Here is a 25,634-nt window from a genome sequence, read left to right on the forward strand (position 1 = left end):
TCTCCTCATGATGGATACATGCTAATACATCTAGTGCAGATCCTGTACATAGGTTACAGTAACTTTTTATATCGGAATTACAATACAAAACACGAATTCATAGCTGTTATCACTGGTAATGATGTTTCTTGACTATCACCAACGCGTTTCGGCAAGTTGCCTTCCTCAGGATTTTCTTTACCAGTGGTTTTAACTAAAATAAACAAACGTATACAATCAACAATTAATAGTCTAAAGTTTGACTTGAACAATATTTCTAATAGACATATATCTACTATTTTGTTATCGTCTATGTTGATACTGTGCAGATAGACCTGGTACAGATCGAGAGACATAACACAGAAAGTGAATATTCAAATTTCAATCCATAGTGCCAGTGAAGTGATCCATTCCCTCAAATATCTTAACAATGTATAGAATTCAAAGTGAACTTGAAAAAAGTTTAAAAAGAAACATGCTCGCTAGCTGCCCCTGTATCTATTCTCCATTCTAATAGAGGAGTATTTATTAATAGAAATGGTTGTCTTTTGGCTTAAGTCAGCCCTGTATTTTTATATACTTAGCCTGATCGATGTAATCTTCTAAGCTAAGATCAAGTTTTATCTGGATATACTGATTACATATAATTTATCCAAATAACATGTCACCAACCACTTGCATTGAGTTCTATTTGATCTTGACTAAAAATATGAACTGGCTGCACCTCGGTATGGGTGGATAGCTGGTTGACCAGAAGGTTGTGTTTGTCTGGATCTAAACAGTATAAACATATAGGAATATCAATCCAAAAATATGTTTCACGGAGAACTAATAGTAGCCTAAAATATTGGGTCTAGAAGTTAATACTAACCTTTTATATATTTACTGATCAGATCTTAAATGGCTCGACACAAATGTTTCAACATATTGGAGAAAATTCACTTGGTTTAAAAATCCCTCAGAACTTTGTTCTCTGGTTCTTTAGTCCTTTTCTGACAAAATTACGGAGTTTAAGTTGTCATAGTGGTGCCAGAATCTTCTTTTATCTACAAGGAAATATGTGGCAAGAGTCTAAGTGTTAAGAGCATGAATTGTAGCTATATTGATGTATACTGGCACATTATATGCCTAATCCTACCCCCACTTACTTTATAAGCTGGTTCTATCTGATTTTCCGATGGCTTAATGGTCGGTACTCTATATTTGTAGATAACCAGTAGTGTCAATGACTCTAATTCTCTTGATCTAAATGGGATGAAATTAGAACAGAAAAATAGGAAACAGCGATAATGTAGCTTGTAGATATAGATCACTGTGCTCAACATTGCCACAAAGTGAAGATAAAAGAAATACTGACCTTTGATTAACTGTCTAGTCTGCCAACGATGGTTGATAAAAATATAACTCGTGAAGGGGGTTGATATGATAAAATGCGAGGTCTATATTCCCTCCTCTGCAATAATAAAAGATATAGGGCCAGATGTAGGTAATTCCGATTTACCGACTCTTAAATACCGACTCATACCGAATCGGTATTTAAGAATCGGTAAACTGGAAGGAGGCAGATGTAGGTAAAAAATTACCGATTCTGTAAGAGTCGGTATTTACCGATTCTGTAAACACCGAATCTGTATTTCCCATTAATTCCTATGGGCCTTACCGATTCTGTAAATACCGAATCGGTATTTCCCATTGATTCCTATGGGCCTGGAAGCCCATAGGAATTAATGGGAAATACAGATTCGGTGTTTACAGAATCGGTAAATACCGAATCCTGGCAGGGGGAACGGGGTGAAAGAAACCAAGCTGGTGCTTCAAGACCTGAAACCGGCGGTGGTCACGGCGGAACACAAGTTGAGCGAGGGGTTGAGCCGCCTGGCGGTCTTGGAAAAGAGGGCTGAGGACTCCGAAAGCTGCAACCGGTGCAACAACGTCCGAGTGGTGGGTCTGCACGAAAAATCAGAGGGGGAGGATATGGTTGCGTTTCTGGAGAACTGGTTCAAAACGGTTGTTGCCCTGGAGGGCCTCTCCTCCTTCTTCACCCTTGAGAGGGCGCATAGGGTGCAGGCCAAGCCACCTTTGCAGGGTCGCTCTCCTCGGCCGGTGGTGGCCAGGGTTCTACACTTTAAGGACAGAGACCTGCTGATTCAAAGGGCTCGTTCAACGGGGGCTTTCCAGGTGGAGAACAGTACAGTCACGATCTTTCCGGATTACGCTCAGGACGTTCAAAGGCGCAGGGCCTCGTATCTATCGGTGAAGAAGGAACTCCGAGATGAAGGGATTCAATACTCTCTGCTCTTCCCAGCCAAACTGAGGGTCATCATGGATGGGTCAACACACTTTTTCCTGACGCCTGAGGAGGCTTGGACATGGCTTGAGTCGTATAGAGCTGTCACGGACCGCAGAGGTAGGGCAGAATGGGGTAAACCGAAGCCGTTGCAGGTGCGCAAATCACAACGACTCCGCAAACGGAACAGGACTCAGCTGAAAAAACAGTCTGACCAAATGGCTGCCGACAAACGGGGAGCCCTGGCGGCGACGGCGGTGATCACTGGTTCGCAGAAGGGTGGATCGGCGATGGGGTCGGACTCCGAGGAGGCAGAGGGAAAATCGGGCATGGAGCTCTCCGATGTGGACAGTGCCAGAGGCCCGGTGGTTACACCCCAAACAGCAGACAAAATCATGGGTGACTAACCCCTTCAGGACCATGCCTCTTGTGAACTGGTCCTAACGGAGCAGATATCAGTGATATAATATGGAACAGTGCTTATGGCGACGCACTATCACATGGGATCTAGGGCTAGGGGTGATGGCGCAACGTGCCGCCCGTTGGCCCAGGCCCACCCTCCTATTGCCCTTAAGGCTCACTGTGGTGGCTACCACAGATTAGACTTGTGTGTATCGTTATGGGAGTTTGGATGGGGACTAATAATTTGTTATTGGGTGCTGTTCTGGGGGGTGGGCCGGGGGAGTTGCGTGGGGTGTTGTGTGTGGGGGTCAGAGCTGTTTTGGTGTGGGCGGATGGGATGGGAAGACAGATAAGCTGAGGGGTAGATGCAATGGGGACGTTAACTGATTTGAAGTGTCTCACATGGAACGTGCGTGGTTTGCAATCTATGTCAAGACCCCATAAGGTGCATGCGTACTTGGTGAGACGTGGGATCCAGATAGCGCTGCTTCAGGAGACCCATCTTACCAAACAGGAATGTGCTGCTTTGCAGAAGAGATGGCGTGGCCAGGTGTTTGGCACGACATACTCTGCGTTTGCCAGAGGGGTCTTGGTGTGGGTGCGGACCGGGGTCCCTTTCCAGGTCACGAACCAGGTTATAGATCCTAAGGGCAGATATGTGGCGGTGGAGGGGAGATTGTATGGCCTTGATGTGGTACTTTGCAGTATTTATGCTCGGAATACGGATCAGACCCGCTTTTTTGAAAGACTGTCAGGGTCCCTGGCAAATGTTTGGGCGGGACAGGTCTTGCTGGGGGGGAACTTTAACTCGATCATAGACACAGTGCTAGATAGGTCGCATCCACCATTGAATACTTCCCCAGTTCGCAGGCTGGCTATGCAGAGGTCAGCGTGGCAAGACAGATGGGGCCTCATAGATGTGTGGCGGGGGCTTCACCCCACTGATAGGGATTACTCCTTTTTTTCTGCACTCCACGAGCTGCATGTTCGGATTGATACAATCCTTTGTAGTGACGCGATAGCGGCCCTGGTGACACACTCGGAGTATTTAACTAGGAACATATCGGATCATAATCCCCAGTTGGTGTGTGTCAAGTGGCAGCGTGAGAGGACGGCGGTCCCTACGTGGCGGTTGCGACCGAAAACCCTAGAGGATCAGGGTTTCAGTGCTGACCTCCGTACAGGCATTGAATGTTATTTTACTGAGAATGACGGAACGGCTGCCACTAGAGCTGTAGACTGGGACGCGTTCAAGGTGGTGGTGAGAGGGCTGTGTATTGGAAAATACTCGGGTGTGCGATCGGTGATCGTTGCTGACGTGGACAGGGCAGAAGGTGCACCTCGGAACTTAGAGCAGCGGCGGCCGGAGCAACCGACTCTGCAGGCACGGTTACTGGAAGCAAGGGAGTTAGTTGCCACGGAGACGGAGAGATTGAGGAGTTATGACTATCGACTGTATACCACAAAGGTGCATGCAGATGGGGACAAGGTGGGCACGCTGTTGGCGAAACTGGCAAATCCGGTGCCCAGGGCCTGCCCGATCATGACCGTGCGCGGGGCAGCGGGAGAGATGGTTTATTCCCGGTCTGCAATCCTCTCGCGCTTCTTGGGCTATTACACGTCCCTTTACCGAAGTCAACTGGAGGCTGAGGCCTCCGACATAGAGGGTTATCTAGCGGAGATTCAGCTCCCTCAGTTGGATGAGGATAGCGCTGAAGATCTAGGTCGCGCAATAACACTTCCCGAGATACGAGGGGGGATTAAGCAGATGGCTAGGAACAAAACGCCGGGAGTAGATGGTCTACCAGTAGAATTTTACGCTCAATATATTGATGTTTTGGCGCCCCGCCTGCTGGTGGTCTATACCGAGGTGCTGTAGCTGGGACACCTGCCTCAGTCGATGAGGGAGGCGTTGATCGTTCCACTGTTGAAGCCAGGAAAGGAGAGTGGCGATGTGACCTCGTATAGGCCGTTGTCCATGCTAACGGCGGACTATAAAATTCTGAGCCGTATCCTGGCTTCCAGACTATTGCCACATATGACCACACTGGTCCATGACGATCAGGCCGGGTTTATCCCGACCAGGAGCACTTCGACCAATATCCGCCGCCTTGTGCGGGTGTTGGAGAGTTCCTTGGACCCCGATCAGATGCCGGCAGTGCTGTCCATAGATATCGAAAAAGCTTTTGATAGCTTAGAATGGGGATACCTTGATAGGGTGCTGGAGAAGTTTGGCTTGGGCGACCTCTTTGGACGCTGGACGAGAGTCCTCTACTCCTCAGCGACAGCCAGGGTGAGACTGGGATCGGTCATATCCTCTGACTACCCAGTGCGAAGAGGGACGAGGCAGGGGTGTTCACTCTCCCCGTTGCTGTTCGCGCTGGCGATGGAACCGCTGGCGGCCTGGGCTAGAACAGGGAGGGCTTATGCTGGTATTACGTGCGGTGGGATCCCGCAATACATCTCACTTTACGCGGATGATTTGCTGGTGTTCTTGGAGGACACGGCTGAGGCCCTGGATGGAGCGACTGCAATGTTATCGCACTTTGGGAGGCTGTCAGGCCTTCGGGTAAACTGGAGTAAAACCTGCCTTTTCCCATTACGGGCGACTATACCCCGGCCACGGCTGACCGAGGACATCATTTGGGAGCACTCATGCTTCACCTACCTAGGGGTCCGCATCTACCACGGGGCCGATAATATGCTAGAAGGGAACATAGCGCGTTGCACACAAGCTCTGAAGGGTTGCATGGCGTTCTGGGCGACCCTTCCCCTCTCGGTACAGGGCAGGGCGGCGCTGCTTAAAATGGTAGCTTTACCTCGGCTGCTCTACTATTTTCGCACGCTGCCACTGTGGATCCCACAACGGATCTTTAAAGAGTTACGCGCCCTGACGACCGATTTTTTTGTGGGGCCACGGGAGGCGCCGAGTAGTGCTAGTTACGCTGCTGAGGCCAAAAGCAGAGGGGGGACTAGCGGTTCCTAATTTTGAACTGTATTACTTGGCGGCGCAGCTACAGATCCTCACACAGCACGTAGCGAAGGAGTTTCGAGGCCCTGTCCAGGCCAGAGGGGTGGGAATACAAAGACACATCCTGTCCTATATTATCATGCAGCAGAAACTAGAGTTACGAGGTTTAACGTTGGGGGAAAAGACCCTGCGTTTGTGTTGGAACAGAAGCCAGAAGAGGGCGGGGTGAATCACCCCTATGCTCCCGAAATACCACTAGGTATGTTGACGGCGCTGCCACATGGTGGGGACTGGTCCCCGCTCATAGATTGGGAGGACTTGGGACTCCATATGGTGGGCGACCTATATGCTGATGGCGAATTGCTGGCCTTCCGGACGGTGCAGGAACATTTTGGACTCCCGGGTGGTAGTTTCCTGCTGCATGCGGCCGTGACAACGGCAATACGCAAACACTGGAAAACTGGACAGACGGAGCCCAGCACCACTATGGCCTGCCAATACGTGGTAATGGCGGCGTGCACATTCAGGGCGGTCACCTGCCTCCATTCCCGAATGTTGAATGAGGGTCTAGAACCACTTACAGGGTTGAAACAGAAGTGGGAGGAGAGCATTGGGAAACCCATACCGGACGCAACTTGGGGACACATTCTGAGGAGAACTTGGAAAGGGAGCAGAAACGCTCGATTTCAGCTGGTATACTTTTTTGTAGTACATAGAGCTTACCTTACCCCGGGGAGGATTAAGAGACACTTCGGGGTCCATGGGATGGCGTGCCCTAGATGTTGTTTGAGAAATAACAATCTAGGCAATCATAGAGAACATAGATCAATGTCAATATAAAACAAGGAAATTAAGCTACAACAGTAAAGTAAAATTCAGTATTTTATTAAGAATTAAGCAAGGAATCACATTTCAAGACTTGAGAAAAGGTTCTAATTAAAAAATTCTACATTTAGAGAGTTGACATAATAGTAAAAACATTTTGTGTATTAAAACATTTCTTTTGGTACACAACAAGTAAGGGGGAAATGAGTGGCAAGTTGGTACTCAGATGGCCCTAGATGTTTGGCACCTGATGTGGAACTAGACCTCATGTTATGAAGCTGCCCAGTGCTGGGGCAATACTGGTCGGAGGTGGGGGAGCTCCTTAGGGTGGTTACTGATCGACAAGTGGAATATGACATGGCGACCTGTTTACTGCTTTGGTTTCCCCATACGGCGAAAACAAAAATTACTAGTAAATTCATTGACCTGGGCCGCATTTTAGCACAGAGGGAAATCACCTGGCACTGGAAGTCGAGGGAGGGCCCGTCCAGCAGGAGGTGGACAAATGAACTACAAAAATGGGCCCGTAGTGAAAGTACGATTAGGCTCCAGCAGGCCACTCGGGCAGCCAATGAAAAGAGTATGGAGATTGCAAGGGCCTGGGAGGGACTAGTGCAAGCGCTACATGACCATCTGGTTGCAGATGAGGAATAGGGTGCGGGACCATCATCATAAGAAGTTCCGTGAGGCACAATTGGAAATGCATTTTGACCTCCAATTCTTTTCCGACTATGGATGTTTATGCTTGAACGAGCCCCACACCAACAGCAGCACGGGGGGGAGGTGGGAGGGGGAGTTGGGGATTTCTTTAAGAGTGTAACTGTTGAGAGGGATGCTTGAGGGGACATAGAAATGCGGATGGCAGACCATTATACCGACTAAAAACGATTGTTTTTTCATGTGTTTTCCTTTTCACCTCTCCCTTATGTCCCTGGCATTTTATAGCTGACGCCGCCCGACCTCCGGGTTGTGGGCTGAATGGCTGTGTGATGGTTCAATTGTGATCTGTGGACAGCAGATGCCAGAGACTAACAAGTCGGACTGATTGTTTGTATACTCTATGACTCTGCAATAAATACATAGTTTACAAAAATGTCCATAGTTACAAGAGTTTGAGTCTCTGGGCAGAACAACATATTTTCTACAAGGTTAATGATGTGTCTCGTATCTTTTACGAATGCTGGTGTGCGAGACACATGACTACACAAAATGGCATCTATGTATTTAGCCAAAGGTTCAGTCGCCGAGCCTATTGTTGTCACTATGGGCCTTAAGGGGGGATCTGTTACACTTCTGTGTACCTTGGGTATTCCATAGATGCTTGCCATCCTTGGTTTGTTGACATTTAGGAATTCCCACTCCTTTTCACAAATTTCCCCATTCCTTAATGCTCGGTTGGTTAGCTTTCTAATTTGGCTTACTATGGTCGCCGTAGGGTCTTTTGCAATTGGTTGATAAAACCGGGTGTCACTTAACATACTCTCCATTATTGCGACATATATGGGGGTGTCGTATACTACGACCTCCCCCCTTTCTCACATGCCTTTATCGTTTTGTCTGGGTTATGTTTTAGCTCTTCCAGGGCTCTGTATTCATTTCTACTTAAGTTGAATGGTGTTTGTTGAACATGTTTAGTCATGTCCACAAATTTCTTATATATTACTTGCTCAAACACAGCTACTTTGGATGGTAACTGATCCATTGTTGGTGTAAAAATGGATTTCGGAGCTAAACCAGATAGATTCAAGGTATCAACTGTATATTCCTGATTTGAAAAGAAGACTCAAAGTTTAATCTTTCTAAAAAATGCCTGCAGGTCTCTGAATAGTTCAAACTTATTCAACCCTGAGTGAGGGGCAAACGTGAGTCCTCTAGATAGTACTGACATGGTTGTACTAGATAATTGTGAATTACTCAAATTGAAAATTGGTATAGGGTCTATTCCCTCCAATATCGTTTGTTTCTGGTTTCCAGATATTGGTTGTAGCCCATCGGTGGATTTGCCTGGAATTGGTTGAAATTCATGGGTGGATTTGGTTGGAATTGGTTGGGATCCACATACTGGTTGGTTTGAAATCTGGGTTGATATTGTGGTCTCCAATGTCCTCGTCTGGCAGGGCGTCTCCCTAAAAAAGGTTGAGAGTACCGCTGTCTACCATTATATCTGAAACCTTGATAGCTATTGCCATTATGATTTGACTCATTATCAGAATCTGAAGACTCAGAGAAAGTTGTTACCTTCCTCCCATAATTATATTGTTGACCTGATTGTGCCCCATCTGTTTGGTTATAGTATTGATCTGCCAAATAAGGGTAGGTTGTTTCTTTACTAAAAAATGTTACATCTTTTTTTAGTTTTTCCACTTTTCGTTTAGTTAGGTAATCACTATAGGAATTAAGATCTTTTTCAATGTCTTCTAACTTTTTTTTAGCATCCTCAATTATTCCTGAGGAGTTGATTTTATTTTCTAAGTCTGAAATTTCAGCTCCCAGTTGTATAAGCATTTCTTTTGATGTCTCAACAATGAGCATCATATAATCTCTTGAGCAGCGGTTAGAGATCATGGCCCACCGCTCCAAAAACTCTTTGATTTGCACATGAGCCAGGAATATTTCTGACAACCCTTGAGGGATTACCCCAGCCTTAAGATATTGTAACATATAGAACCCATGCAGTTCTATTTGTTTCATTTTCTTTTTTAACGCAAGCAATGCGGTAACATCTTCATTTTTATCTGTGGTATTCGTGGCTTGATTGCCAAATGTTACATTGCTACCTACCATATCTGCAAATTGTTGATCTGAAAAACCAAAGGTGGGTAAATTCGTCATATTGTAGATACAAAAAAGTGTGTATAAAGAAATAACCAAATAAAAGAAAAAGCTAGTAAAAGAAAAAGGTAAGTGAAAGTATAATTTATAAAGTAGATAAAAACACCTATTTACAACCACCTAGTGTATAGAATGCAATACGTTCACATACATGTCATAAAACTCACCACTGTCTCTGTCTCAAAATCAACCAGGTATTGATCTGTATGTCTCATAGATCATTTGTTGGAAATATTCATTGTCAAATATGCCAAGCCAGTCACAACTCTTGTCACGCAGCACATTGACTCTTCTGCAGCTTTCAGGGGACTGGCCTTACCAGTCTTGGAGAGGCCACTTCGGTTTCTGGCATCCACTGCAGTCTGTCTTGCAGGGAGTAATGAGCTTTTGCCATGGACACACGTTGAACACACGGTTCCAATATATGGTCTCTTCAGGGCACTTAAGTGTCCTATCTTTAAGCTGCAGCAGAGTCCAAAGTCCTGTTGTCAGTGACGGTGTCTTCTTTGGTCCTCTTCTCGGATTCCAAGTCCTATCTGAGGTTCTGGTGCCAGTGGAGCCCCATAAACCCTAGTTTAAGGGGTGTTAAGGGTAGAAGGGACAGTGACCAATGGGCTACTGGTCCCTGCGGCTAACCCGCCCCTGTAGTGACAACATCCTGTGGTTGTACATCTCTGTGCTACCCAAAATACTCTATTTTATTGTCTTCCAAAATGCCATAACACTTCCTTGGCTGTACAGATCACCTAGCTCATCCTAAAGGTGTGGCTAGCCTTTTGGAGGTGTACTCCCCCTGAATAACTCATTTTCCTGCCTGTCGGGCTGGACAGTGCTGGAAGGGCTTTGTTCTCGAGTAGGGAACAAGTAAATACACATCAAGGGCGGTGGAAGCCTTTGAGGCTCTCAGCTTTGATTACTGTACACATTAGCCATTCTGGGAGGGAGGAGATGTGACCTCCTTCCTGCTCAGACCTTTGTCTCTGTCCTGGGGAAGTGCTAGCACATCCCACCAGGAGGGCAGACTCTTGTCTGGCCGGTAAACGACTTGGGGAAGTCTGCCAAGGCACTGAGGCTTTGTATTTTTGGGGAGTACCCATGCATGGTGGCACAACATGAGAATCGTGTTGGGGGTGAAAAAGCACAGTGTTTTATACCAAACATGACACAATTCGGTTGTTCCATAATGTAGCTGGCTCTCTCTAGTTTTCCCAGTATTTTTTTTTTATTTATTAAGGAGTTTTATATAGCGCTAGACTGACCCGAGGGTATTGGAGCGCTTCACAACAGTTTTTGGGCAAGATTCATACAATAAGCAATGTTCTACATATAAGTTCGGAAGTTCAAGTGTGCTGAGCAGCATTGAGGTAGTACGTGAGTCCTGAGATAACCTCATAGAGTGCATGTTGTCTTGGGGTTGATACAATAAAGCTGGATTCTACATAATGGGTTCGGAAGTCCAAGTGTGCTGAGCAGCATTGAGGTAGTCCGTGAGCCAGACCATGTTACTCTACGAAAGACCGGTCACTTACAGTAAAACCTTGATTTGCAGGGTTACTCTAGGGGATAAATGTATGAACATATATATTCACACCTTTAATATAATGCACTCTACCTCTTGGGCTTAAGAGGACAGCCTTAAGAGTGAGCTACTTACTTTAAGACAGTGATGTGACTCTGCAGCACATGGTGTGTGCAGAGCTCTTCTTGAGCAGGCAGGCTGCGTGTGCAGGACTGCAATGGCAGTCCTACAGGTATACTTTTTACATGGATCACATAGGTTGCACAATATAGTGCTGCCGCCTTGGTGACCCCTCTTCATCCTTGCCAGGGGTACCACTGGTACCATCTACTAGGGACTTACAAGGGGTGATAAGTCCTTGACAATTGGGCATACCAATACAACAGTAACAGTTTGAGGCAAAAAGCACTGGCACTGGGGCCTGGTTAGTAGGACCGAGCACACTTCCGGATCTAAAAAGACAGCATCTAGAGCAAAACATCTGCGAACGAGACAATACTACCAGCGATGTCCATGTTCTAACTCACAGGGTGCCGCAATGACTATAGCCATCCATGTAGCAGTATAATTAGTTGTAACCCGTTATGTATGCTGTGTATGTACCCGCATTCGGAGGTGTCATTGATGGCCCATCGGACCCTGCTTGCAGGCCCAGAGGACATGTGCATGTGCTGCTTATGAAATAAAGTGAGGATATTTCTAATCTCATTTAGAATTGTTGGCCAGTGCATTGGGTATGTATTTTATTGTGTGATTGTGCACTTGTACAGGTTTGTGTTTTTTAATATATGATAAGCGCATTTGAACTAGAGGGTCAGAACCGGAATCCTGTAACCTGTTAAGAGGAATGAATGTCTCCTCTAGAACATTGTGATTCACTTGGCTCAATCTGGAAACGAGCTTGTCTGAAACTATGCTATTGTTTTCTCTTCTGCCTCAGAGTTCTTCTGGCATAGATCTTAAGAGAATCTCATGCGTCTGTTCTGAGCTGGTGTCTCTCTCTGGAAACTGGAACTTCTGAGGCTCTGCCATCAGCTTTTCCTTCTCAAACTCAGCCTTGTGGAATAGATCTTTTAAACAGTCTCAGATCCCTCTTTCAGAGGTATCCTGTCTGTCTGATACAGGGTTCTATTGGTGCGAGTTGTATGTTGTTCTGCTCTGATTTTCATGGTTGAATGTCTCCACTTTTTCCACCACATTTGAATTTGATGGTTTTGTAGAATTCCCATTTCTGTTTATCAGTTTTATTATAAACACTTTGGGATTCAACCTGTAACCCCCTCAGCTCTTTTTCGGCGTTAGATCTGGCTTTTGACTTAGATGTGCTAGTAGGATGGGCATTGTGTCTTACAGTCTGTTATTGCTGCTCTTTTTACATGTGTTCTTTTGATGTTGGGGTAGTTTTTAGGTCTCGCCTAGCGACGCATCGCGAAAGCGCTGTCGCCAGCAAGATCTATTGTCGCTGACTTACCTCTCAAGGGAGACATGAGATGGGCACGCGCAGGCCGGACTGGAAATGTGAATGCGCCGCGCACATCTCCTGTCCCCCTTGGGAGGCAAGTCAGCATGCAGCATGCAGTTTCACTTTCACTTTTTTGAAAACTCGCCCCATCGTTGGAGCGGCCCTTGGGGGCCCGCTCAGGAAATGAACATTGACACGGTGCCTTCATCGGCACAAATGAAGAATCCCCCACTCACCCGGTGTGGCGGCCGGCTGCGGCGCGGTACTGGAGCACTCCAGCTCCTCCATTTTCTGCCAGCACAATGCGGGGCTCCCTCCTTAGGCATGGGAGCCCCGCACTGCCATCTGCCGCTCTCCCGGGACTTCAGCTCCCGCACTTCCTCTTTGGCGCCGGGGCTCCCTCTTCCCCAAGGGAGCCCCGGAAGGGGACAGGCGCTGCCTACACCGGCATCCACCGCCGCCACTGGGCACGAGCCACAGGGCACGTGAAAGTTACATGTAACCCGCATGCGCAGGCAGCCCTCACCCTCCCAGGTCTCCTCCCCGCCCCGATGTAGAGCGGCTGTCTTTTTGCTGTTCCTTGCCTCCCGAGCCTGAGACGGGGCTGCATAGTGTTCTGCTTCGCAGCGCTGGGACTGCGGCTGGATTTTCTGGTCCCTCTCCCCACAGCAACAACGGGGTAGGTTTCATTAAGAACTTGTTAACGGGTTCATTCCTGGATCCTCCATCTTGTTGTAAATGCCTGTTGCGTAGGATCAACAATTGTGTAAAAGGAGGCGGCCGGGTCGTGACAGGCAGCAGCCCTGCTGGGAGATGTGAGCGGGAATGACGTGATGTGTGATGCGCATGTGGGCGGGTATGAGGGTCATTGCCCCACCGCAGGACGGGTTACATTGAGATAGGTTTTCTGTCATTCTAGCTGAGGCCCAGCCAATACTACCCTGGAATCGGTAATAATGGCTTGGACTTGATGATGATGCCCGGATGAGCCATCAATATTAATACCCCAAATGTATGCGGTCATTAATGATTTCAAATGATCCAGTACTGTTTATTGGACAGCCTTTATGACATCAGGACAGTCAGTGCTTGCCCCGGGCAGATGTATGGGGGGGTTGGATTTCACCTATTTTATTCACATAGTAGCAGCTGCGTGTTGCCTCCACTGGCATATCGGCCTGGGAGATTATTATTTTAATCACTCTGTGTGTTTTAAAGGAGCGTCCAGGCTTGTATGTGCTATACTCAAGCGATGCACTGGGAGAAGTTGGACGTGGCACTTTACTTACCCGGGTGCTGGTATGTGTCCTGTGAGGGCAACCAGTGCAAGGAGGCTGGCAGAGCTGCAGACCCGGCACTATTCTCACCGCATTATAACCGCACCACCCTCCAACCCCAGTATAAACAAGGGGCGTTCACCTCCTGCGAACAGACACCATTAACAGAAGTCATGTGTGGGGGCACGGTGCAGGAGAGTGGCAGGACTGCTGCCCCAGCACTATCCTGCAATGGAATATCATAGGGTGACCAGGCCTCCCGGATTTGCCGGGGCTGTTCCAGTTTTCAACAGCGATCCCAGCAGATTTCGGCACAATTGGCTCATATCTCGGTTTTTAGAGAGGAAGACACTTTTTTAGATGTTCCAAAGCAGGACTAATTAGCAGCAGTTCTAACTAAGCACTTTTACTAACTGGTATGATGCTTGTTGATAAGGGCTTTTATTTGATGCTTTTCAGAATGTGTTTTCAATGCCTGGGTGAGTGAGCCCTGATGTTGTGTGAGAGTAAGGACAAAGCATGGTTTGAGTAATGTGTGATGTTTACACCAAGGAATGTATGTGGGAGGTGTATTGTAGTTTGTTGATACCCAGCTGTCGACAGTACATCGTTTGTGGAATCCCTTGGCATCGCCCTGATGTCACTTCCACAGACAAAGGAGGTATACGAACAGGGAAGAAGGACAGGGTGGTACAATATATGGTAAATAAGACACATTAAATGGTTAACATATGGATTGGTGTATAACACTGCAATCTGAGTTGTCCTCCACAGCTTCTGTCAGCTACTCTTCTACCTACCTTAGTGAGTTGTGGTGGTGTCCTTTTAATGTTGTATTCATTGTGATTGTTTTATAATTTAACTAATGTCTACTGCTGTGTTATGGATGTCGACATCTCTGTGACATTTATTCCCATGATGTCATCAAGCATGCTAATTAGCTTTCACTCTTGCAAATTCTGAAAAATTGAGAGCACTGTACACTGAAGTACACTGTGCCATTCTCACACAGAGACACATGAGTTAGGGGGCACAGTGCCTCATCATTAGGAGCCCTGCAGGTACCAGGGACCAACATGTGAAGCGCTACAACGCCTGGCCATGGGTCGTAAACACTATATTAATCCAATTGAAGTTGCAGTACTATACAACACAATGTAGAGCGAAGGCAAAACAACGCGTTTACTTTTTATTACTTTTAATAATGTCGATGTTTTTAGGGGAAATTCATGTTTTTGGTTCTCTTAGTTGTGGCTCGGGTATCTGGATGGGCGGGGTGGAGCGGAGGACGTGTAGTGAGTTACACTGCACATACGCTAGACTTTTTTTGCATCATGATGTGATGCTTGTTTTGATTTAGTCAGCTCTTTCGGAGGTTTGTTCTTGTCCATCCTTTACAGCCTTTACATTCTTCATTCTCCTGGGACTTTCACTCCAACAGCTAGCCCACTCTAGTTGGTTAATCTATTTGTTGTCCTTCTTTTAAACACTAGAAAAGGTCCAGGGCACTAGTGGTCTTTTTCCACATTCTCGCATCACATCCCATTTCTGACATTTATGGTAGTTCTAAACTAATAAAATATGGATTCATTAAATGTATAATTTTTCTATATATGAACTTTAAAAAAAGTTGACAGCATCCCAAAATCCTTGACAAGACTGAGAAAACAAGCATTTGCAATGCAATAGGTCTCGCATTTACTTGAGTTTGAGCTATTGTTTTGGTGTTTTGTTTTTTTTAAAACAGATAAATAAAAGGCATTGTCATTTACAATGCCAATAGCTTAAACTAGCATAAATGCGAGACCTATTGCATTGCAAATGCTTGTGTTTGCTAGTTGTTGCCGAGCTCTGGTTTACTTTGTGAGTTATTTTGTAAATATGGCCCCTCCTTGCTCTAATTATTTTTTACCGGCTCCCTGCGAAGTTACTTGGATATTCGAGCGCACCAGAAATTTCTCATTTTATTATTTTTCTATTTTGGGTGACATTTGAAGACTGCCCCATCATTTAGTGTTTAGTTGCTGAGCTGCTATCTACCAAGGAAATAGGGGCAATTGCCTCTACTGTCCTGATGGATCACTATCTCCATATTTTGAGATCTCTGCAACCCTGATGGATTACTATTTCCATATTTAGAAATCTTAGCTAAACTGATGGATACCTATCTCCATATTTAGAGAACACTATTACCCTTCTGGATCACTATCTCCATATTTATAGATCTCCACTAGCCTGGTGATCTCTGTGCCTTCAGAGTAGCACTGAAAGTTTGATGAGCGGCCTCAATGGTTTAAGCGCCCCTCAACAATATTTTTTTCTTTTTACTCTCATAGTAACTAATTTTGGTAAAGGCAAAAAAGTGTGGCCCTAAGAACCTAGAAATGTTGTAGCAATGAGTGGTAATAATTTTTCTTTTTATTTGTTTTCCATGTTCTTAGGTCTGGCCTTAACTCGGTTTTAGCTGTTGTGCTAGACTCATGTTTTCCAAAACATATCATACAAACATACATACATATGTAGGGTCTTCCAATCAACACTCTCACCTCTGGTCTGTTGACCTGTCACTCAAATTATACTCCCTCTCATCCTAGTTGTAGGTATAGCTCAACAGAACAGCCCACTCCAGCCATTGGGTGCTTTCACTTTAAGTAACTTCATTTTTCCCTTGCACACTTGCATCTAAAAAATGGTTCCCCCAAAAATAGAAATTGTTAAATTGTTAGAGACATGCAAATGACAAGGTGGTTTGCATGTGTTGAATCTTCTTTACTACTTTGACTGCTTCACCATGCAGCAGCGGAGTTTGCTTGCACAACAGATCCTGTATTTTACTGTACACATACAGTATTTTTGAGGCAAGCTTCTCCCCGTGACCCGGCAGAGCTAGAATAGGCTTTGATCAGATGGTAAAAATACATTTATTACCCCAATTTGTTCTTGGTTTTCAAGGCAAAGCACAGGACGCAGTGACCCTGGGGTGTAATAAATGAGCAAGGAGCACCCGAAGAGCACCACAAATCTTATGTCCTAAAACAAGCTTTATTATTCAGCAAATATTTGCCATTTGACTGAAAACAGAGTAGCCGGAAAGGTGCGTTACACCCACCACTAACCTTTTATATAATGCAATCAAATCGTATTGGGTGCAAACATATCTCATTGATGTATATCCGTGACAAGGGGCACGACTGGATGGCTGTAAAGAGGGATTTACTGAAGTGAGAGCACAATTAGAGACAGCTGACAACACCCACAGATCTGCACAATGGTGCTCACATTTAACAGACGCAATAGTTGAAAAGAGCAGTCGGTGAATCAGCCATTACTTGGCAGCACAAGGTTCCAGAACTCACTTTCACCAGCTCTTTGACCACATCTTGTCCTGTAATATTAAAAAAAGAACTGAAAATCTTAATGTTTCAAATAGCTCTGACCTCATATGTCCTTCTCACTTCTGTATGTTTATAATTTTGGGGGAGTTTTTTCACTTTCCTTACTTGCTTTTTTTACATTTTCGACTCTGACATAACCTCCTTCTCAATCGCTGTTGATTTCGCTTTTCTACCTGCTAGTGGCTACGCCTTAGTCTTCTGCCACTAACCTGTTACCGAGAAAATTTCCTAATTCACTCATGTTTCCCCAGTGAATCATTTTTGATGTAAGCTTTATCCACTGGCAGTTCAGGTGTCTGCTCTATAGGTTTTTTTCTATGAACCATCTTCATCGTCTACTTGATAATCCAACTATTTCCATCTAAAGTGCTCTAACACCCTAGGACTAGGGTTGCACTACACAAAACTGCATAAATAGCTGTATTGGTAATGCAGTATCCTAGAATCAGTTGGGGAAAGCATAGTGCTGAATGTAAACATATCCCTCTGTGCCACACCTCGTGAAAGTGCATTCCGAGGTTGAATGTTTGGCATTCAGCTGCTCAGGCTGGGTTTGTTACGCCGAACCTCACAGGTAAACTGCTCTTACCACGATCCTCCCCCAGGTCGTGGATGCCTTGTTTGCTGTGAGTGATCCGCACATTGTCTCCCTCACTGGCTCTCTATATAAACTCTCCACCATCTCTTCATGAAGGCTTGATCTATCCAAGATTGGATCTTTATCTCAGTTTCCCTCATTTGACAACCATGTACCCTCAAAAGGTTGTTCGCTGGTAAAGCCCTGAGATTTGGGACCCACTTCCGGTTCATATCCGACCCAGTTTCTCCTGCAAGTGTTCAAATCAGAGCTCAAAATGCACCTCTTGACTAACTTTTATATTTTATCTTTTTTTAAGGCTGATCCCTAGGAGATCTTGTGTTTCTTTTCCTCTTTTTCTCCCTTCCTCCTTTTATCACTTCTCACTTTCTTTTCTGCAGTCTGATTATGTTCTCTACCAGAATGTACTTCCCATGACATATGTTGCATGAATTATGAGAATTTCGATTAACTCTCAATTGTATTAGTCACATAGGTGAGTATTATGCATTGCTTTCTTTGCTTTGTCTATACAGCAGCCAAGTAAAATATAGTAGAAAAAAAGGCACCAATTCTCAGAACCCTCTGGAATTCATCACTACAAAAGGCTAAACTGGGTGCGCTGTCATGGCACACTACCCATGCACTTTTTCTGCTAGTACCTCAGAAATCACCTACCTGTGCACCTCCTCTGTTTGTGCCTCATAAGCACCTACCTGTGCACCTCCTCTCTTTGTTCTTCCAGACGAGCTTGTGATCCCCATACTGCCAACCATGGCAGTTTGCCTATGAGACTGTTACCTGATTTCTGCTCTGTGCATGCATTAAGTAGCTCTCCATGTTTTGGCTAACAGTGAGCCATGTAGGAGTGTGGCCGAGATAGATGGCCAGTTAGATGTGCCCCATAGTAGCTCCCACCAAGGAGAGCCTAATCCTCCTGCATCCTGGCACAAATGGGCCGTGCTGACCCACCCACATATGTGCAGGCTTGCCCCCCTGTTGCTGAAGCCCTAGTAGAGGCCTGTGGAAAGAGAAGCGAAGACGACCCGTAGAGGATTCGTTGGGCATCTGTGCTCCCGTATCGCCTGAGCCACGAACCGCCGATTGATTGTGACGGTGGCTGGGAGGCGCAGCTGGCGTAGGGTAGGGTGATACGCCTGTGGATACCACCCCGGAGCGAGTGCAGCTGATGGAATTCTGACGCCTGTCTGCTGGGACAGGATAGCGCCCTAGCGCCGATGGAGGGGACCCGGAGCAGGTCTGGCGAGGCCTTTTAGGGTGACCTGGGGTGGCCTGCCTGCAACTGGTGTGCTGCTGCTGGGTTTGTACATGGGCTGGGGACAGCTGGTGAAGAATCATTGACGCACCTTGGTCTAAAGAACTGAGCCCATTCAGCCTGCCCCTGTGTGTCTGGGCCCGGCGTACCTGTTCCAGGCTGTGGGAGGTGCCAACACCAGAGGGAGGTTTGTGCATCTGCGGCCTCTGGTGCTGCGATTACGGGACTGCTGTGGGGCCTATTGATGGCGGGCTCTGCCCATTCCTCAGGAGAGGTGTGAGGAGGACCTAGGGGCCCTACTGTGGTGAGCGTTCCTTTGTTTGAGGAGAGCAGAGGCGGTGGGCAGGACCTTTGGCTTCCCCCTGTTGGTGTCCCCGTCGCCTGCTTCTGCCGCTAAGGAAGTAAACAGCGAAAACTGTGGAGCTTGAGGACTGAAGCCCAGGGGCATTGGAATGTGCAACCTTGCACCCCTCCTCCCCCTTTCTGATGCTGATGACTGGAGAAGCTGTGCAGTGGGGGGACTGCAGTGAGTGCTGCCTGCCACTATTCCTGTTTGTGCCAAGTCTGTGCTGCTGGCCCTATCGTAAACCTGCTGCATGTAGATGGGCTGCGAGTGTCCTGACCATAACAACATTTACATTGCTGCAAACGTTTCTCCTGCTTGGACCTGTTGCATTGGGGCTAATTGGACAGTTTTGGCTCCCATGGGTGACCAGGATTACTTTCTAACTCCTAACACTCCTGCCTTACCTTAAGTATGGTGAAGGGCAAGGGCTAAAAACAAATGCGATTGTTCAATATACTGTGCCTTGCCCTGCCCCGATGGAGGCTTGTCAGGAGGACCAGGCGACCTTGGGGCCTGGGGAACAGAGGCAGAGCACTGCTGAGGGTCAAAGATAGACACCATAGCCATTGACATCATTCACTTGCTCCAGGACCTATGTGCGGTTATTGAACACGTCATGAGCATGGAGGGAGAGGTAGCTACCCTGCGGCATGTCCTGAAGGACCTCCAGGCCACAGTAGCCGGCCTGAAGTGCAGCGCGACGCACATGGAAGACCGCCTAAGGGATGAGGAGGGGCATTCCAGGCGGAACAACTTGCGATTCCTGGAAAGTGAAGAGGGCCCCTATTTTGGATTTGTAACAGCCTCTGGCCTATGTTCTCATTGGCCATCTGTGGTCCCCAGAATCTGGAAACATTGTTTCCTTCTAGGTTAGTCTAGTAGGAAGGACCAGTTTGGAATCTTGATTGATTTTTCGTTATTTCATATTTACCTCAAGTGCATGACTGCTTATGGTCGAACTCCTTCCCTAATATTGTACATTTACCTAAATAAGAGACCAGAACAACTTCTTTCATCTCTCTTTCTTAGTGTAACTGTTTTGCAGTTATCTCTCCTCACCCTCACCAGCTGTAGACCAGCAACACCTAGATTGTTCCTCTGTCTTACAAAAGTGCCATTAAATGGTGATAATTTCTCTTATACAAATACATTCCTGTTAACACTATTATTAGTTACTAACAAGCAAGGTTTCTATGAGATTAGTTACTGTGTGCCTCAGTCCTTCTTGTCTTTCTGAAAAGAATACTGCAAAACAATCCGGCAGTAGCTGCAAGGTCTTTTTGCCTCTTCATGCTTATTGTTCACATTAAGGATGTTCAACAGGCTTTCTGGCTAAACCTTATTTAATGTTTATTCTGACTGTGTTCAACAAACACTCTGGCTAAACCTTGTTTATTCAAATGTTTTTCAACAAGCCCTCTGATTATAGCTCATAAAAACCTCATGTATAAGGCAGGGGGTTAGACCGAAGATTTGCATCACTGATGTCAGCTAAAAGAGGCACTACATCAGCACCAACTTCAATAGAAGTTTGCTGTGTGGTGGGTGGCCTTCCCGGGGTGCACATGGACTGTCTGTTTATCCAGAGACTTTGACCTGAAAAGCAGACTTGCTATCCAGAAAGAACAATATGGGCTTATGGTTTGTCTGATTTGGATTGGCATATTGACTAAATCCTTACTGTCAAGGGTATCAGAAAACCAAATCCTGTGAATCCAGGAAACCATAGATAATGTATCAACGTGCAACAGGAAACAAACCCCAAAAAAACTCACGATGTGATGGAAGTTTTTTCTTCCTTCAGACTTTGGGCATGATGTAGATTTCGGTGGACGGGTTACTTCATAACAATGGTGACGAATATCCTGTCTGCCAAAATGTAAATCCCATAGGACATAATACAATTTATTTTCAGGCGGACAGAATATCTGTCACAGTTGTGAAGAAGTAACCTGTACGGCAAGATCGAATTCAGGCCCTTTATTATTTAAAAAAAAAACTTTTCCTGCTAGCATCATAAGGATTTTCTTTAGAACTGTGGTGAATGTCAGCTTGTTGTTCACTACAGTAAAACAGCTAAATCATAAAAGAAATATAGGTTGTACTTCGAATGCCTGCCATCTCAAAATATGGTACTGTTTAACATTCAAACAGCTCTTACATGTTATTTCATTGTAACAGTTTACATTTAGTGACATCTCTGTTTTTAATCCTACAGGTGAATGAACCCTTGGCAAAAAAGCAAATCAATTATTTAAAAATTAGTATCAACATAAATACTTTTTTGAAGAACTTAAGATGCCCCAGAGCACCAAGAATGAAATGCTGTCTAGATCTCAGGAGTTTTGGAGCCAGAACTGCATTTAACGTGTAAAGGATATACACATGCATGTTGAAGCCCAAAGTACAGACTAATTGAAAGAATATTTCAAGTTATAGTATACATTTTATGATTTAAGCAACAGTGCAAGGTGGTTAAAAGTAGGACCCAAAGCAACAGAAAATCTGGCATATGAGAATCACCTAACCTCTGTTATAAATTCAGGTTTGTGGCAAACGAGGAATGCTGCACAGACCTGATGCTGAGAAAAACTATAGCAGTGCATAAACTGTCAGAAAGACCATCAACTTAAATATGAAAAAACAAGTTTTACTCACATGTCCCATCTGAATCAATTGATAGTTAAAGATATTTTTATGATCTTAGGAAACCAAAGATACCGGAGCATCATATCAAGCGTGAAACGATCCTCACCACTATCTCTAACCTTGGAGATTATCCAGGTTCTTATAACAGGACAAAACCTTCCGACTCAGTGACACCCTTACTGTGTGACGTGTGTAAATGAAAAATAAGTTACCTGTGCTCTTTTCCTAATGGTGCATAATAATATCCTAACATGGACTACCTTCCTGCCAATTCATGTGTGTAAAAATGTATCTAACTTGTAATCACTCACCCCCAGGCAAAGAACTTATCAGTGCTATATAAAGTCCTATATAATAAAAGCTTCAATCACCAAACAAAATATCATAGGTGTAATGGAATGTTTAAAGAAAGTTTACAGGATGACTTGGAAAGACAGCCTACAGATGTGACAACTTGTGAAATCCCAACAGAAGCGATCATGGTTCAATGCATGTCTTAAGAAGAATACTTGTGGGGTCTTAGAGAGATTAATGATGAACATTATGTAAACATGTCCTGACTGTGGAATACAGCTCAGCCATACCATGGGAAATATCCAGGATAAACCCCAATTTGGAGACATTAAATCCAGAAAGACATTTTGTAAGTGCACTCAATGCGAAGAAACAGTTAGTTATCAGTCGTATCTCACTCAACATGAGAGAAAACACCCTGGGGAATCATCTTATCCGTGCTCTGAGTGCCAGAAAAGCTTCAATCTCAAAGTCAGTTTATCTCAACATGAAAGAACACACACTGGACAAAAGCCTTTTCAGTGCTCCGAATGCCAGAAAAGCTTCAGTCATAAATGCAATCTTACTCAACATGAAAGGACACACACTGGGGAAAAACCTTATCAGTGCTCTGAATGTCAGAAAAGCTTCAGTCATAAATCTAATCTCTCTTTACACAAGAGAATCCACACTCAGCAAAAACCTTATCAATGTTATATATGCCATAAAAGCTTCAGTTGCAAAAATACTCTCATTAAACATAACAGGACCCATACTGGGGAAAAACCCTATGAGTGCTCTGAATGCCAGAAAAGCTTCAGTCAGAAATCAAATCTCACTCTACACGAAAGAACCCACACTGGGCTTAAACCTTATCAGTGTTCTGAATGCCCAAAAAGCTTTAATCAGAAAGGCAATCTCACTCAACATCAGATAACACATACTGGGCAGAAACCTTATCAGTGCTCTGAATGCAAGAAAAGCTTTAATCATAAAGGCAATCTTAAACTACATGAGAGAGCTCACACTGGGCAAAAACCTTATCAGTGCTCCGAGTGCCAGAAAACATTCAGTCAAAAATCCAATCTCAATATACATGAGCGAACCCACACTGGGGAAAAACCTTATCAGTGCTCTGAATGTCAGAAAATCTTCAGTCAGAAAATTGGTCTTATTCAGCATGAGAGAACCCACACTGGTGAAAAACCTTTTCAGTGCTCTGAATGCCATAAGGGCTTTACTCATAAATTTAAGCTCACTCAACATGAGAGAACACACACTGGGTGTAAACCTTATCAGTGTTCAGAATGCCAGAAAAGCTTCAGTATGAAAGGCAATCTCAAATTACATCAGAGAGCCCACACTGGGCTAAAACCTTATCAATGCTCAGAATGCCAGAAAAGCTTTAGTCAAAAACGTTATCTCAAACTACATGAAAGAGCCCACACTGGGCAAAAACCTTATCAATGCCCTGAATGCCAGAAAACATTCTGTCATAAGTCCAATCTAAATTTACACGTAAGAACCCACACTGGAGAAAAACCTTATCAGTGCTCTGAATGCAACAAAACCTTCCGGCACCAAACTAATTTTATTCAACATCATAAAATACACACTGGGCAAAAACCTTATAAATGTTCAGAATGTAATAAAAGCTTCATATGTAACAGTAATCTTACTCAACATGAACGGACCCACACTGGAGAAAAACCTTATCCATGTCCTGGATGCCAGAAAAGTTTCAGCTGCAAAAGTAATCTTACTATACATGAGAGAACCCACACTGGACAAAAACCATATCAATGCTCTGAGTGTCAGAAAAGCTTCCGTTGCAAAAGTCATCTCACTGCACATGAGAGAACCCACATTGGGCAAAAACCTTATGAGTGTTCAGAATGTCAAAAGAGCTTCAATCAGAAAGGCAATCTCAAAAGACACGAGAGAGGCCACACTGGGCAAAAACCTTGTTAATGCTCTGCATGCCACAAATTATATTGGTGCAAAAATAGCATTAATCAGCATAAAAAAATACAGTCTGTCTTGGCAAAAATCTAATTCACGTGCTAAATGTCGGAAAAGCTCCAGATGCAACAATAATCTTACTCAACATGAGGGAACCCACCTTGGAGAACATATGTATCCATGTCCTGAATGCCAGAAACGCTTAAATTGCAAACATTATCTCGCTGCACATGAGAGAATCCATATCCGTGCTCAGAGTGTCAGAAATTTTTCAGTCATACATTCAGTATCACTGTACATGAGAGAACTCATGCAAGGGAAAATATTATCATTGTTTTGAATGTCAGACAAACATCAGGTGTAAAACTAATCTGAATCAACATGGGAGGATTAAAGTTATGCTCTAGACATGCCAAATAAATGTTTCAAAATGTATCAAATTTACAGTGATGATGGTAGAATTCATGTTTGAATTTTCCTGTTTGAGGGGCATAGATTTGCAATATCGTCAACCTCTGCCAGAGCCTCCTTTGGAAATCTTCACAGCTTGAAAGAAAGAATGGGTATTTGTAAAGCGTACGTTCTCCTGCAGGCATCTTGGCACTGAATAACAGATGTTTATTAATAAAAAGTAGATACCCTTAGTACTGCATACATTTTACGATCTGTTTCGAGCCTCACGCAAAAAGGAAGGCAAGCAGCTTCCAATACCTACCAACACTTACTACTCAATGCCCTTTCCTCTGTGTTCCTCGCTTAGTGTGTTCAGTGGTCGCTTTTTACCCAGTGTTTCATTGTGGCTTCAAGACTCAGTACGTATTGCTATGGCCATCTCTCTGTATGTAAATTATCTATATGGAACCATGCAGATCTGGACTCTTACTCAGTTGTATAGGCTCTTTACTTGGTGCTGGTATAGCATAAGATGGTCTGTCTCTCACCTTCATTCTCCTCTTCCATGCTGCCCCACTCTGACTATACCTCCTTTCTCTACCCTGATGCACTGCTTCTTATCTCCTCTCTTTTCTCTTCTGCTCTATTTCTGACCTCCTCTACACTCTGTCGTCAGTTCTCCACTTTGCTCTTCACTGCCACCCTACGCCTCCTCCCTTTTCTAGTTTTTCTTCCACTCTCCTCCTTTTCCCCTCCAGTTACCCAAAACCAATCCTTTTTCTTTTGCTTTCTTGTAAATGCCCCTGTGTTGTCCTCCTGGGTGACTGTCTGAATCTCTGCTACTTCCATCACCGCTGGAGAATGAAGGCCAAGGTGATTAATTCATGGACATGAGATCCGAAGTGCGAGAATGTGGAGCAAAACACTTGAAATAATCTGAATTATTGTAGCTGGAAAGGCACTGTGAAATGACATCTTTTGAGGTATCGGTATTAATGGCAGCAAATGAGCTGCCAATAATATTGATACCTGTAAATCCCAGAGATAAGCATTCTCTGGCACTATATAAATAACATGGCAGGCATTTGTTTATGAGAGATTCTCATTCCCTAAACATTCTGATTTGTGTTCTCTCTAGCAATAACAGGTGTGCAAAAAATCTTGTAGTGCATTATGCATATCTGCCCACAGGTGAGACTAATGGAGGGG

At 44.9% G+C, this 25,634-nt stretch overlaps 1 protein-coding gene across 4 annotated transcripts in view; it reads left to right on the forward strand.

The window, feature by feature from the left end:
• The window catches only part of LOC144783182 (uncharacterized), a 273,155-nt gene extending 248,479 nt beyond the window's left edge, over positions 1-24,676 (forward strand). For 3 of the 4 annotated variants that reach the window (XM_078662328.1, XM_078662349.1, XM_078662299.1), the window contains one exon: positions 21,367-24,676. In XM_078662328.1, coding sequence (XP_078518454.1) covers positions 22,383-24,041 — 1,659 coding nt within the window. In that variant the 5' untranslated portion in view covers positions 21,367-22,382 and the 3' untranslated portion in view covers positions 24,042-24,676. The remainder of the gene's footprint in view (positions 1-21,366) is intronic. The other variant, XR_013601430.1, reaches the window with a different exon arrangement.
• The last annotated feature ends 958 nt before the right edge of the window (positions 24,677-25,634 follow it).

The sequence above is a fragment of the Lissotriton helveticus genome, chromosome 1_1, assembly GCF_964261635.1.
Source record: "Lissotriton helveticus chromosome 1_1, aLisHel1.1, whole genome shotgun sequence".
Lineage (NCBI taxonomy): Eukaryota > Metazoa > Chordata > Amphibia > Caudata > Salamandridae > Lissotriton > Lissotriton helveticus.